Here is a 15,714-nt window from a genome sequence, read left to right on the forward strand (position 1 = left end):
CTTAGAAGTTTCTATGAAAGTTTCCTGAAAGGTTATTTCGAAAGTTTCAGTGAAACTTTCGAAAAGCTTCCTACATACTTTCGAACAAGTTTTTAGGTTCATGAATCGCCAACAGGTGGCGTATACATAAATTTATCGAACTCCCAAGTGGGTAACAGGAAATTTTTATACAAGTACTAGCTCCTTGACTGCGAATTTTTAACTTTCGAAGTCTTCATGAAGATTTTTCAAAGTTCTTTTGACGAATACTCAGTTATTCGAGGAGGTGTTCATCTCCGAACTTTAAGATAAATTAATTTTCTCATTTTTTTTAAATTACGATGAGCTTATCATGTAAACAATCACATGACTTTGCAGTGAGTTTACCCAAATAAGTGTCTGTAACCTTGCCAAGAAAGATTTATAAATACATTTTGAGGACCTTTCCAACGACTTTCAAGAAAGGTCTCTGGAAGTTTTCATGAAATCACTGAAGAATCTTTCATGAAAGTTTTCTGAAACTATTTTGTCGCGGACATTTTCAGCTTTCCGAAAGCTTCCTGTGGAAGCTTCCAAAAAACTTACGAGAATTCGTTCAGGAAACTTTCAAAAAAGCTCTCTGGAAGTTTCCATGACATCTCTCAGGAAACTTTCAAGTAAGTTTTCTGAGACTATTTTGTCGCGGACATTTTAAACTTCTTGAAAGTTTCCATGAACGCTTCCTGGAAGATTACCAAACTTTCTTGGAAGCTTCCGAAATGCTTTCAACAAACTTTCATGCTATGTGGGCAGTAATAACAATTTCTAGTTCATCGTTCCAACATCAAAAGATTTCACAGACTTTGCCAAACCAAGCCCACCAAAAAAAAGACTATTGAGAAACCACAAGCTGCTAGAGGAATGAAAGTAAAAATGGCTGTCGAAGTGAATATTGAAGATTTACAATTTACAGAAAAAATCTTGGGAAAAGGAGCCTTTGGCGAAGTTCGAAAAGCTTATTGGTCCGATAGTGAAGTAGCTGTGAAAAGTATTGGTTTGATTCAAGAAAAACCAAAAAACATTATAAGAGAGTTAGCTGTTTTAAGAAAAGTGACGCATAAAAACATTGTTCATATAATGGGATACGCTATTGAAAATTCACATTTCCACATTATTATGGATTTAATAAAAGGATACACTTTGAAAGATCTTATTTTCAAAGCAAGCATTCAAGAAAAGATGCCCTTAGAAGTTTCAGATAAACTTAAAATGACATACCGAATGTTACTTGTTATAACTTTTTTTACATAGGTTGCCTGAAAAGATTATTCATCGGGACATAAACCCAGCTAATGTGATGGTTACCACAGAAAAATTTGTGAAGATATGTGATTTAGGAGTATCAAAAATAAGTGAATTAAATACCGAATTGCAGACAACACAAGAAAAAACCAAATGTGCTGGTACTCCACTCAACATGGCTCCAGAAATTTTTCTCCACCATCAAAGCACAAAAAACTAACAACGAATGCAAAATTATTCAAACATTTAATTGATGAGCTAAATGATCTCCAAGAAACAGGAGTCATTATTAACGTCAATAATTGTTTATGTAGAGTAAAATTTCAGCTCGTGTTAATTCTTGGTGATAATTAAGGCCTCAATGAGATTTTCGGATTTGTTGAGTCGTTTATAACTGACTTTTGTTGTCGTGTATGTGAAGCGGATAAAGAATCCATAGCTTCTCTCTCTTGAGAAAAAAAACTCTTCTGAGCACAGTAAGAAGGGAAAACACCCATACTCAATTGCACTTGGGGTTAGGCGATCTAACGTTTGCTGATTTAACCAGGTGCCAACGACGACTTATGCGGGAGCTGGACTTTATGCTCTTCCGTACTCATCATCGCATTAACATTCGTAACATTTCATATGACGAATTGATCGCTCATCGATAAACATCATTCGATGTTTATTTACATCTAATCTATTCTACAAAAAAGTTAATTTCATTAAACTTACATAATTGTTTTTCAAACTTTTAATTTCATTTCCATGTTCCCATATTTCATGCACCGGAGCGACTCCATTTTCGCGGTAATTTTATGGGTTAAAAATCGGCTGCTAGCGGAACGCCAAGCAGCTTCCGCCATAACCTGGTTCTGTTGAACCATTCAATAAAACATCTTTCGAAGAGAATGATTCTTTTATTTCAAACTCTTCAATACTGCACATACATTAAATTAAACCAGATGTTGCCAATAAACTTGTAAAAATTGATTTTTTAAATATTTAACACAAAATTATCAAGTTACCTGTATTTGAATTACGTGGCGAACCAGTAGAAATTTACATTATACCTTTTTTGCATTAAAAATGTTAAACTATCTATGATGTATATAGTATATGATTATGTGTTGTTGTCGTCGAACGCTCGGGTCGACTCTCGTAGCTGCTCGCTGAGTCGTCCGCCCGTACTTGCGTTGCTACGAATTGCCGAGGCCTCGTCGTACTTTCTTCCGCTACGGAAAAACTACTTGCAAAATTATCTTTCAAAATTACAAGCTTGCTTAGTTCTATTTAATTCACATACTTGGTAAATTCATCCTTGTGAATTACATTTTCGGTCTGTGCCACCTAGCGGCGACACATGTACTACTTCACATACATCCGTGAACATAAAATTGATATTGATAAAATAAAAACATTATCTGGATTTGGATGATAAATTTATGTTTTAGTTTCGTATTCAATAAAAAAGGTGATATATCACAGTCTATATTGATTATCAAATCAACGTATGCTTACATTTGTACTTTCATTTGCTGGTTTCGCGTCTTTCATTCACTGCATCGAATATTTCATTCACTGGTAAAGAACTTTTTTTTTCATTTCCATGAACTTTTATAAATGAAAAACTTAATTGAAAATTTTGTAAAAATTCTAATAGGTAGAGGAAGGTATGACAAACTATTGGTTCGATTACCTGAAATCGACTAAAAACATGCATCCGAGCTGCTTGAAAGCAGAATTTTTCTAAACCTTTCAATCACTGGACGAGTGACTCTATATATAACACGTGCCCATTGAAAACTATGTCCAATGAACATTTTGAAGCATTTTGAAAATACAGAAACAGTTTTCGTATAAAATAAAATAAGTTTAAAAAAATTAAAAATGTTGAATTTGTTATTTATAATATAAATTACACGTCTGTTTTTTTAAGTTTACCTTTGAGCATTTTTCGCACATATTGTATACAATTTTTAGGCGATAAATGTCCCGCTTTTGTGCTCCATATGGGCAAAACCACTTTATGGACACTCGTTGTACAGATGTAGATTGTAGATTATACGAAAAAAATTGTTTCAAAGCAAACTTAATAATGAAAACATTACTAAATTTTCTCAATCAATACACGTTTTTTGGTACAAATTTACTATTTTTTAACGTAAATTGTTATTTTACGCAATTTTAAATACCATCAATGGAAAGAGTACCTCAAAAAAACCATAAAGTATAGTGGTTTTCATAATTTTTTTTGTGTCTATTGAAACATGATAAGAGTGCAAAGTTGAATATCAAAATCGAGTGCTCCCAGTATTAATTGGTTGAATAACTGGAGTGACCCGACACTTTCAAATTTTTTGGCTATCGTTAAACCACAATGAGGAACCGAAGCCTTTGATAAATTTTTTTGGGCTGATTAATACAGGTATGTATGAAAATTGGCATATTATTTTTGTTAAAAAATTTAACCATCTCTTTGATATAAATAATTAAGTCGCGCAGTGCTTATTAAGTTCACAGAATTATAATGCATGGATTTTCTCTTACTCGTGATATTTATTATCTCGCTTCAAAGAATCGGCGGTAACACGATTTTTTCGTAGGAAGTCTTACATCAAGTATATATATATGTAACATCACATTTGCAGTATGTACGTGTGTGTGTACTCGTGTGCGAGTGGTATAGGCACGACATAAACACAATGTGATCTGATAGCGAGAATTTCCTCCACGGAATATAATAGGCTACATAAAGGTCTATGTATTGCTATATTAAAATAAAAGAAAGTGAAAAGAAATCGAGGTTGAATATCTTTTTTAATAATAATACATAGAAGAATACTTACTTGAATGCAATATTTTATTAAATATAAGCTATGAGAATCCACCACTTCAGACAGCGTGATAATTAAATTTTTATGAAATCATGAGGATTTTGAAGGAATGAAAAACTACTTGTATTATTGAAACGAATAATTTATTGATCTAACTGACCAAACAAACAAATTTACACGTGGCGCATTTTTTAAGTGTATGGAAATTACTCCTTAATCATAATAATGTGTAAATCAAAGCTCAAGCTTTGCTCTATAATAAGTAAGTTGTCATTTTTTAACTTCATATTGATTATGTTACATGATTTCAATATCATACAAATTTGCGTAAATATTCCATATTTAATATATTTCATAACGAACTAGCATTATTCACCTTGATTTACGAAAAATACTCGAAGTTCATTGTAGAAAATATCTCGTTTACCCAATATAATTTATTCCAATACATTTATTTGAACCTGATTAATCGCATTTACAATATCATTTGACAATTTTTCGTTTGGTCGAATATTCATGTTAAATTTGTAATCAATACTCTACAGTACGAGACAATTCTAGAATAAATTTTTCTATTGTCTGGAAAGTTAATTTTATCTCATTTATATACTCATACATCAAAGGTAAAATTAATTTAATTTAAATAGAAAATTTAATGCATGTGAAAAAAAAACATGATGATTCGAATTCTTGAAAAACAAAACTAAAAAACTCTCTTCAAGACAATTACTGCATTGCTACAGGATAAAAGTGTCTAGTTTAAGAGTGAAGGTAGTTGATGTTTGTATACATCGTTCAAAATGTATCGCGTAATGTTTAACTCGACTACAACAAGTTGAGAATTCAACATAGTATAATTTTTTTTCTTTATAAATAGAATACATAAAACCGTAGACTCGTAAACGGAAGCTCGAAAATATTATAATTGAAACAGGAGATGAAAAATAGAAATTTCCAATTTTATTGAAACACATTTAATCAATTCCCACACTTAAAGTTACGAATATAACATTAATTTTTCGTAAATAAAAGTCGTACAATATTTCTTACATTTATTTGATGCACAAATAAAACTCAATAGCGCAAAAATCCATGCCATTCGTAGCTCGAGATACCTCGGTTAAAAGAACGTTAAGCTGTTTCTCTCTCTCTCTTTCTCTCGCACTCGTTACACCTCATTCAATATATAATTCATATGCCGTTGTTAATTGTTTAATAAATAGTGCGAATGTATGTACTATTAACGTATTATTGTGTAATGCATGATCAGCCGGTGAATGTGCAGCCTGGTTGTACGGACGGACTGACGCAGCGAAGCTGATCGTCGGCGGCGGCGGCGGCGGCGGGCACCGAAGTCGTCGACTCCGCGTCCTAAGAGAGCATCTTGTCCTCGGGTATGGTGGGACTGGTGACCGACGGGGCGGCCGAGGTGCGCCTCGACGCGCCGGCCTCCCTCAGCGCCTCGTCGAAGCTCTGCGTCGAGTTGCTGCGAGACGGCGTCATGCGACCCTGCTTGCGTGCGCAGCGTAAAAAAAATAATGAACAACACGTTGTTTACGACATCGATTGATTTTTCCATTGTATAACATGGAATTTCATCGCATTTAATCGAGCAATTATCGAATGAAGGTTATTTATATGAAAATATTTATAGGGTATGGGTTCGTACAACCCCAATGTTTTCAACCTCGAATTTTCTATCTGCACGAACCATATTTCCGAACTGTTCAATTTCTCGTCCAGTCGTACATATAATGAGTGACATCGTAGGCCGAAGTAAGACAGAATTCGAGAAAAATAATAGGCACTCGGATTACACGAACCCTTCGACACGGGTGAAAGAGGATCTAATTTATACGCTTTTAAAAATGTCACGATATCGTGGAAGCTTCTCTCGTTTAAGTTTATCACGACTTTTGTAAATAGACCGGTCAGAAGTAACGCTGTCGCGATGAAAGATCGTATTTTTATTTTATTTTTTGGCGAATAATTGATTAAAATTCGCTGCAGCGCGCGTTTGCGAAACCGTGTTCGTGCACGACGAGAGGCAACGACAAAAAAAATCACCTTGGAAAACAATCGAACCTACATCTGCGAATTCGCGTGCGCGCAATGCGCTCCTAATTTTCTTCGCATTGCGGTCGCATTTGCCGAACCTCAAGAATTAAGCTTTTCGATATAATTACGATATTAATTAACGTTGCTTCGTTTCTCATGCCATCCGAGGACGAGGCGCAATGCAAGCCGAGCGCATTTATGTACGAGTACGAGCTGCTGCTGCTGTTTCTGCCTCGGCTAAATGGTGTCGCTATTAACGACCAAGAAATATATACACATGTATATGTAAGCAACGCATTTTTCTCATAATCGTCGATCCAACGCATGATTTCGACTAATGTATATGAACTCGAGCTGGCCATCGGCGCGCGAGCTCGAGACTCTTTCGTCGCTCGGGGCGACAAAAGACGAAGACGACGATGACCGCGACGAAAAAAGAGTAATTGCCGCAGAGCTGCAGCAGCAGCAGCAACAGCGCACACAAGGAAGAATTATAATGAAAGAATATAAGGATGGAAAAGAGGGAAAAAACATACCTTCACATTCTCGTAAGCGCTGCCGACTTTTTCCTCGAGGGACCTAAAACTGTCGGAATTTCTCATCTGACCGATTTTCATGGAAAGTCCACTGCCAAAACCGCCCAGGATGCTCGTCGTCTTTTCTGCCGTCGACTTCAATACCGATTCCGTCTTTTGGAACCTGTCGGGACATAAAGCGGGCCAAATAGCCAAACGCGTGGCCGTGTAATTGACGCCGTTACAAACTCCTCGCGCTTTTCGACTTAACACAAAGTATCTCTCTCAAGTATTATGATTACTGCAGTCGATCGCGGGCCTTTTTTTCAAGGCTACACCTGCCTTCATTGCCTCGAGATCGATATCGTGATGCGTTTATGTCTTCATGTATCGACCCGTGCATCTCTTCCGCCGTATTTCAAAAGCGAACAAGAGCAAGGGTGATAATGACAGCTTATTATACATAAAAAATACTGCTTACGTTAAAAATTCATCAGTAAGCCGTGCACGTCTTAATGCTTTTACAAAGTAAACATCAGCTTATTTTCGGCAGAGCATAATACTTTTGTAATTTTTTAATAATAACCTCAGAGGCAATGCTTAAAAATGTAATACTTTTGAGTGGAGTTAGTTTCATTTCATGCGATGTAAAAGATGCACATGTTAATACCGCAAAAATATGGACTAATATTTACCCTTACCACTGAATAAAAAACACTGAAAACACTCGAGAACACCAGGGCATTCGTTACGTTGTATCAATATGGTAGGAAATATTGATTCATAACATTCGTGCATGATTTTTGCGAGTAGTTTGAAGCACGTGTCAAATGTTAACAAGATCGTCACGTTGTTAGTTTATGTCGAACGTATGAATGGGTTAATCGTCGCAAATTTTTTCACCGAACTTGAATTTAGTATGATACTCACAAAGTATTTTCAGAGACCGTCCTTTTGATAGAACCAAGTGTATCACCAATATTCTGGTAACTGAATAATAAAAACCCAGCAAAAATGAGAAAAAAAAGCAATGAACAAAAAATTGCAACGTGTGTTTGTAAAAAAAACAAGAGAAAGTCGACTCGAGAGTACTGTAACGAAATTTCAGTTGTAACAATTATTTCTAGAACGAAAATAAATTGACGGGTATACACGAATTTCATGAATACGTTCTCTTTTTCTTTCAAAAATTGTTCGAGTAACTTCAACTTTGTAACGTGTAGGCTTTTCTCGATAATATTTTCGCTTGCACTTTTTATGTACCCATTAGCGTCACTTTTCACCACATTAATATAATCGATAAGTCTTTGTGCGACCCACAACCGCAGTAGCATAATTTTTTGAGATTAAATCGATCGCTTAACTATACATCGATCGTCTAAGCAGCGGTGAGATCAAATTTGATTAAAAAAAAAAAACTACCGTGGTAACAATGATTCTAAGCGTGAAAGCAACTTACACATTGGTCTCCTTGACGTTTTTAAGTCCCTGGCTGACGTCGCTGCTCAATTCTTTCCACACGCTAATGCCGAGTTTGCGCTTGAGATCGTGGGCCGTTCGCACCTTGCTCGCCAATACCTCCCTGAGAGTCTGAATCTCATCCTCGATCTGGAAATTCGAATTTACCGGTTTAATTGGGCATCCACCGGCGAAGGAGAGCCTATGCATGTATGCATGTACACACGGGTATATGTATGTACGTACGCAGACGCCGAAGAGACAACGACACACCGGGCGAACGTTTACACGGGCGAACTCTCGCGGCTGCAGAAACACGTTTTTGCGCTATAACGAATGACGTTTCGGGGGCTTTTCATTTCTTTTCGCGCACAGGTTAGGCGGCTGCCGCAACTGCAACTTTTGCCCGCGCTCATGGGCGAGCCTGCGAGCAACGCAGTACATAACGAGTCGCGTCGCGAGGAGGCAAGAAAGAGAATAAGAAAGAGAGAGAGAGAGAGAGAGAGAGAGAAAAAAAATCGAGTAACGAGAAAGAAATGAGAGGACACTCCGATGGTAATTTGTGTTACAAGGTTTACCCGAACATTGCCAAGTCGGTCGCGCGCGCGCGGTCCTTTTGGAAGTCCGCGCCGAGCTAATAAGTAGCTTACCCCGAGACGCTTATGACTTTTTCATTGAAAAATTTCAAAGGGACTCTCTCGCGCGCGAGGCAAAAAGAAAGCCGCTCACGGGGACTCGAGAGAAAGATCGTGAATTACGATTGTGCGCGGCGATCATTATAATTACATTAAATATGTATTCGCGCTGAGCTGCCTCGAATCGATGCGATACAAAGTATATACAATAAGCCGAAAATCAACATTTTCCAGCGGGCTGGTGATTAAAAAACGCTATATATACGCTGCGCGGGCTTGTGATTAAAAAACGCTATATATACGCTGCAGCACAAAAGTGCGCCTCGAAGGACGGCTCTCTTTACTTACCCTGGCAAGCTCGGCGCTCCACTCGGCCTTTTGACGCTCCTGCTCCTCTATCGAGAGGCTGTGAAATTCATTGGCCACGCTGTCGAGGGACGGTGACAGCGAGCCGCTCCTGTGCAGAACGGCGTCCTCGCCTGAAACAAGCGAACGAAAAAAAATTGTCAAATTTTCTCGATGCCGCCATACACCTTGATAAATAAATATAAATAAGCGAATAGAAGAATTAAAGGAGCAACGGATTTCGCTCGTTCAATTTGTCATTAAAAAAAATGCGCGTATCTCGCAATAAAATGCACTATCGCGCGTGTGCGTAATAACTTCTCCGACGCAGTAAAAGAGTCGTTCGAATGAATTCCTTGCAAATCATTTTGAGCCGCGTCTTTCGGCCTCGGTGCATGTGTGTGTGTTTTATTTAAGCGCGCGCAAGGTTTTTTGTCATAAAAAGTGCGTTTGCAAGCGGCGATGCGAGTAAATCCGAATGAATTACGATTGCCACCGGTGAGAGAGCTTTTTCATAAAGATCATTTAACTCGACGAACGATTAGCTTGTTAAACGCTCTCGCGTGATATATTTTGCATGTTGCACGTGCATATTGCGCTCGCGCGCACCGGAGCCGGGGAGAAAGTTTGATGTAAAAATTTTATTGCAATTCTATATATATATCTCGTGTATGTACGTTGAGAAAGCTACATTTTCGAGCAGTTTACATAAAAATTTCGCAGCCGAGTTAATAATTTACGACAAAGGCAGCTGACTTTACAAGCTTTTCAGGTCGGTGCCTCGTTTCCTGAAAAAACTACGCTGAGGATTTCATCGGACTCGGACTCGGACGAATTATTATTGCGAAAGAGACGATGCGTGGGCAGCTGTAAAGTTCGGAAGAGAAAATCAGCTGGCACCGGCAGATTTTCCACTTCGGAGACGTCATCGGCCGTTATCGAGCGCAGCCGAGCGCCATCTGTCGTCGATCACCCGAATCGGAGATCGCGCGACGCACTCGACTCGCTCGCTCGAGAAAATCATTGTATAATTATTATCGAAAAAAAAAATAGCTCTATCGCCGGCAAATCACCTCGGACGAGATTCAACAACTGTCGGGACTTTTCGCGGAGCTTCTGGCGCAGCTGCCTGAGCTCGCCCCGGGTGCCGCGCAGGTGTCCTTTGTCCTCGCGAAACTCGGCCTCGCGTATCTCCTCGAACTCGCCGGAGTCGTGGTGCCAGTGCACGAGTATCTCCTCGGAGTCGCTGGCCTCGAGATCGTCGAAGCTCGGCGTGGCCGTGAGGCCGCCGCTGTAGTAGTCGTCCTCCTCGTAATCCGGCCCGACGAACTCCTCGTCGGTGTTGGGCGTCGTCGTGCCGGCGACGTTGGACGCGGCCAACGACGATTTGTTGTCATTGCTGCTGTTGAGCTCGTGGCTGGTTTTCATGCTGCTGCTATTGCTGCTGTCGCGCTGTTCTTCGCGCATGACGAGGCTTCTAGGTCTGTTTATTATAGAGATATGTAGAGACGATGCGCGACGCGGCTCAACGAGCAACGCGTCCCCCTTCCTCTAGCTCTATATATTCTCTATTTATCCTTTTTTTTTTTGCTCGTCGGCTAGACGCAATTTTTTATAAGCAAAAATTTTCTTTGGAACGTGTAATGAGAATTTATTCTATAGGCAACGTTGTCTTATGCTCGACAACACAACGAGCAGTAGTAGTAGCTAACGATCGGGGACGATTGATGAGGATTAATGAACTTGCGAGCCAATTAGCATAATCGTCTGTTAATCGACAAAAGTAGACTTTGAGAAAGTAGCTGGAATATTTGCTGGAGGGTATACGCGCGCGTGGAATTGGCCACGTTAAAAGCAACTTATTGAACAAGTTTGTTGCTGCTTTGCCTCTTTTCTTTTCTTGCTTACGGCGACCAATTCGTAAATTGTCGTCGAAAAAGATCGAATTTCGTGGATCGTGTGCGCGAGTAAAAATCGCTGCTGCTGCAATGACTCGCAGTAAAGAGCGTCGTAAACAGAATGACACTCGCGCGTGCGCACGAAAATACACGCAAACACACGAGCACAGTAGTGACGTAAAAAGCACGAAAATCTGACGCGCACACGTGAAAGCCGAAGCCGCGACTGAATGCCGCTCGGGTTCGCACGCACGTGCGTAGAGTAGTGTGCCACAGGTGTCTATGAGTATAGCCGCTTGGCTGTGTCTCCGAGTGTGTACAAAGTCTAGCGTGTGTCTTGGGATGTTTTTAGGAAACGACACAGTCACACCGCAGCCCTGACAGACGTTTGTGGCGGGTGTCAAGGTGGAATTTAAAAATTGTGCTTTTTTGTTGTTGTTGTTTCTGTTAAATAGCCAGCTGCTCGCGCGCTGCAGCGTAAGATGACCCGGTTTTGCCGAGTTCACTGTCTCGCTATAGCCGGCGCGGCTTTCACAGAAGCATCGTCATAGGCATATATATATATTATGTTTATACGCGATGACGGCCTTTTCAACGGCTGCCGCGGCGGACAACAACGTGTCAGCGTCGTACACTACCGTGTCACGGCTCGTACATACAGTGCATTATATCACGGCGAAGGAAAGTATACGAAGACGCGAGCTTGATTGCGATAAGAGCGAGATAAGAACAATGCAGGTTTTCTGTTGTTGTTGCTGATGCTCTTTTGGAGTCGACTCTCACACGCGGCAGAGTGTGCGAGAGTGAGCGAGAGAGAGAAAGAGAGACTCCGTTATTGCGGAGAAAAAAAAAAGAAACAGCTCGAGCCTAGTCGACGAGTGTCTGCGGTCCGCCGCTGTCGGTATCTTCTTTCCTCGTCGCGGGGCCGTGTTTCATTCGATGCAAGTCAGCCGAGCGAGCAAGAGAGAGAGACAGAGATGCGTTGCCGAAAAAACCAGTCTCGACGCAGCGTGTATATACATGTAATGTACACACGTTAACGCACTCACACCGTCGCGGCACACCTGGTCTCACGTACGACGACGACGAGAGAAAGAAAGAGAAAGAGAAGCGAGACGAGTATATAGAAGCACACGAGGTGCAGCAGCGCCTCCACAAGTGTCTCGGCTATACAATACTACGTGCGTGTGTACAACAACTCCTCGCTCCGAAGGGAAGAAGATGCTCTCTCCTCGGCCGATCTATGGATGCACGAGAGGCTATAATATCGTAGAACACCGAGTCTCTCGCGGCACTGCACCGAATCACCGTGTCTGTACGTGTCGTTCACTCGCGGGGGCCTCGTCCCATCGGGCCTATAACTGTATAGCTCAGCTCGTCGATGATAGTCCGCACACACACCGCCGATGTCGAGCAGACGATCGCGCACTGTATTATATATAGCGTAATGACAGACACCCACGCACAAGCGCGCACACACACACTCACTCACTCACTGACAGTCGAGAGGCGCGCGAGACGATCCGTCCCACGTCCGACGATGCACTTGGACGACGACGACGACGACGACGACGAGTCGCACTCGAGTCTACCTGTGCTGCTCCGTATCTATCTGTGTATGTACGTGTGTTGTATATACGTAAAATCTCGATGATTAAGCGCGTCTGAGTAGCGAGCGCGCGGGCCAGCACATAGCGCGGCAGCTCTCGTCATGTATATACAAGCGGTATACAGAGAGTACGTATAGTGTATACTCCTGCTGCGATGCGGCAGGCGCGCAGGTATATAGGCACACGGCACACAGGTATAGGTATAGGTAAGGCCTTACTTCGCGGTTCCGGCTGACGATGGCGGCAGCGATCGGCCTCGCGACTCGTATTATAGATCTTCCTATGTACTTTGCTGCCTCCTCGTCTGCTTCTACTCTTCTCCTTCCAGCGCAGCTTTCTTCGCGAGCTGTGCTCTCTTTTACCCGTGTGCCGTATACTACGGTGTACGTCTCCCTCCTCTTCTAATTCTCAAAGCAAAGCAGTGCCGCTGCTGCTGCTGTCCAGGTGACGTCTCCAAACGTACGCACTACTTTTCGTCTATTGCTCTTTGCACACGTACACAAGTAACTCGACTACTGCTGGCAATGGCAGGTATATGCGCGTACCTGTGCTCGGCGGCCGGCGCTTCGGGCCTTATACGCGATGCACATTTCATGCGGCTGCAGCCAGCCGACTGCTTCGCTACATTTATTTTCCGCGTGTGCATCTATGCGCAGAGGGTCTACTCTCGCTCTACACGAACGCGATCGCCCTCCTCTCTCTCTCTCTCTCTTTCTCCCAGCGATCACCTGTTGAACGCGATCGAGCGTGTAGCAGTAGCGCATTCAGCGATACGAGCTTTGATTTTCTCTCTGCTTGCTCCGATGGTCCCAGCTGCGATACAATGGACTATGTATGCGCACAATTGTATGCATGTATAATCAACGGAGTTCCGCGAATACGATTCCGAGTCATTGCGTATACGTAAGATGCCCGAGTGCACGGCCACGGCATTTTCCCAAATTCCGCGTGACGTAGAGGCGGACCACTGTCCAGGCGTTTTCTAATCGGGACCCTGCCTGCATGAGTGTATCGACGCTTCGATAACGATCGTGCGAGACGACGGGGATATAGACGCATGTTTAATCGGTCACGCACGACTATCTATCGAAAACACGCGGCATATTTTATTTATAGAGAGAGAGAGAGAGATCGAGATTTACAGTCAGAAAGCTTAGTCACGAATCTCGAGCGCCCGAGGCGATAACAAAAAATTACAAACGGATGTCGATTCTTTTTTTTTGTGTATGTATGCGCGCAGTCTATACTGGTGCAGGAAACACAATTCAGCGCGCCGCGCTTATCATCCAACGAGCGAGCTGTGCGCGAAAAAAGCTCGTTACTCAGGGGCCAGCGCGGTGCATCTACACGCGTCATGGCGTAGGGGCGGAAAATTTTGGAATGAATATTACAATTTTTCATTATACATGAGTATGAGGATCTATTTAGTCAATTTTTTTTTTGTTTTACTTGAATTTGTTGACTGGCGAAAGATTTTTTGGAGTACTTGATTTTAGAAGACAAAAAAAATTTCCCAAAGAAATCGATGCTAAGTTAGAACTATTAACTGTTTCAAATACAATAGGAACAATATATAAACAAATAAATCGGTACGTTAATTGTAAACAATATGGTAATAATAGATTTTGACATCATCCTTCGATACACTGATCATGTTAATAGTAAAGACAAATTAGTTTCAATGTTGTCTTTCCCGTTGAAACAAGCCATAATACCAAAAGATACATTTTGCTCATTCAATTTCTTAAATAAAAGAATCCATCGTTTAATTTAAGTACCATCATGAACAAAAGTGAAAAGAAAAGCGAGGAAATCGTTCGAAAAGTTAACTCAAGCGAACTCGACATTGCTATTTCAGACAACAATCAACACGTTTATGATTTTTGTCAGGAGACATTTACACTAGAGCCAAGCATGATAATACACCGAGACGCAACTCACAATGGACAAATAGGTTTCCCATGTGACCAGTGTAAGAAGAAATTTATGAAAAGATCGATTTTGTTTGCGCACCAAAAATTAGTACACAAAGATCGAGAAGATTTTACATTTGACAAGTTCGCGAGAAAATTCGAAAATAAATCAACTTTACTTGACCACAACAAAATATTTCACGAAGTTTTTAAAAACTACTCATGTGAAAAATGCTCCAAGAGATTTGGAAATAAACATAGATTGCTCCTGCACATAAAAATGGTTCACGACCGATGCAAAGATTTTGCATGTGACAAGTGTGAACAGATATTTGGGAATAAATCTCATTTGCTCTTTCACCTGATGACAGTTCACGAAGATCAAAAAGTTTTCGCCTTTAAAGTAAACAAAGATTACTTGTGTGACGATTGCGGGAAAAAATTCGGAAAAAAATCTGATTTGCTCATTCACCTGAAGACAGTCCACGAAAGTCATGAAGATTACGTATGCGACAAGTGCGAAAAGAAGTTTGGACTGAAATTCAATTTGCTCAAACACCAAAGGACAGTGCACGAAGGTCGGAAAGATTATGCATGTGACAAATGCAAGAAGAAATTTGGACAAAAACCACATTTGCTTCTTCACATAACAACAGTCCACGAAGGCCGCAAAGATCACGCATGCGACAAGTGCCAGAAGAAATTTGGGTTTTTAAGCAATTTAAAAAAACATCAAAAGACAGCCCACGAGGGTCGCAAAGATTTCGCATGCAAAAATTGCGAGAAAAAATTTGGACAAAAAAACGATTTGTTCCGGCACCAAAAAACAGTCCATGAAGGTTGGAAAGATTTTGCTTGCAACATGTGCGAGAAAAAATTTGGGGTTTTAAGCAATTTAACAAAACATCAAAAGACAGTTCACGAAGGTCGTAAAGATTATGCATGCGATGTGTGTGAAAAGAAATTTGGGAAGAAATGGAGTTTGCTTGTTCACCAAAGGACAGTGCATGATGGTCGCAAAGATTTTGCATGTAATAAGTGTGACAAGAAATTTGGACTTAAAACTAATTTGTTCTTGCACTTGAAGACAGTACACGAAGGTCGCAAAGATTTCGCATGTGATAAGTGCGAGAAAAAATTTACACAAAAACAACATTGGCTCGCTCATCAAAGGACAGTACACGAAGGTCGTAAAGATTTTGA

General features: G+C 40.9%; 2 protein-coding genes across 5 annotated transcripts; one reads left to right on the forward strand and one right to left on the reverse strand.

The window, feature by feature from the left end:
- Nucleotides 1-891: 891 nt before the first annotated feature.
- Nucleotides 892-1,480, forward strand: LOC106658528 (putative mitogen-activated protein kinase kinase kinase 7-like). Its single transcript, XM_014380530.1, has 2 exons — nucleotides 892-1,199; nucleotides 1,270-1,480. Exons 1-2 carry the CDS (start codon nucleotides 892-894, stop codon nucleotides 1,478-1,480), a joined length of 519 nt encoding a protein of 172 aa, XP_014236016.1.
- Nucleotides 1,481-5,017: 3,537 nt separating this feature from the next.
- On the reverse strand, nucleotides 5,018-12,723 carry LOC106659103 (tumor protein D52). 4 transcript variants are annotated; one of them, XM_014381435.2, is made up of 6 exons: nucleotides 10,164-12,723; nucleotides 9,094-9,224; nucleotides 8,112-8,260; nucleotides 7,583-7,642; nucleotides 6,674-6,836; nucleotides 5,018-5,591 (listed from the first exon to the last, which is right to left on the reverse strand). In XM_014381435.2, exons 1-6 carry the CDS (start codon nucleotides 10,555-10,557, stop codon nucleotides 5,451-5,453), a joined length of 1,038 nt encoding a protein of 345 aa, XP_014236921.1. In that variant the 5' UTR covers nucleotides 10,558-12,723; the 3' UTR covers nucleotides 5,018-5,450. The 4 variants fall into 4 exon arrangements, with proteins under 4 accessions (XP_014236921.1, XP_014236923.1, XP_023317078.1 ...); XM_014381436.2 differs by having other exon boundaries at nucleotides 5,451-5,588; nucleotides 10,164-12,720; XM_014381437.2 differs by lacking the exon at nucleotides 7,583-7,642 and having other exon boundaries at nucleotides 10,164-12,722.
- Nucleotides 12,724-15,714: the final 2,991 nt, after the last annotated feature.

The sequence above is a fragment of the Trichogramma pretiosum genome, unplaced genomic scaffold, assembly GCF_000599845.2.
Source record: "Trichogramma pretiosum strain Unisexual culture from Peru unplaced genomic scaffold, Tpre_2.0 scaffold2, whole genome shotgun sequence".
Lineage (NCBI taxonomy): Eukaryota > Metazoa > Arthropoda > Insecta > Hymenoptera > Trichogrammatidae > Trichogramma > Trichogramma pretiosum.

Excerpts from the sequence above, each read along its gene's own strand:
- LOC106658528 (XM_014380530.1), top strand. The coding sequence starts at position 892 with ATGGCTGTCGAAGTGAATATTGAAGATTTACAATTTACAGAAAAAATC. Across the intron at positions 1,200-1,269 it reads GCAAGCATTCAAGAAAAGAT|GTTGCCTGAAAAGATTATTC; the intron begins GCCCTTAGAAGT and ends TTTTTTACATAG.
- LOC106659103 (XM_014381435.2), bottom strand. The coding sequence starts at position 10,557 with ATGCGCGAAGAACAGCGCGACAGCAGCAATAGCAGCAGCATGAAAACC. Across the intron at positions 8,261-9,093 it reads GGAGCGCCGAGCTTGCCAGG|ATCGAGGATGAGATTCAGAC; the intron begins GTAAGTAAAGAG and ends TCGAATTTCCAG. Across the intron at positions 5,592-6,673 it reads GCGCTTACGAGAATGTGAAG|CAGGGTCGCATGACGCCGTC; the intron begins GTATGTTTTTTC and ends TGCGCACGCAAG.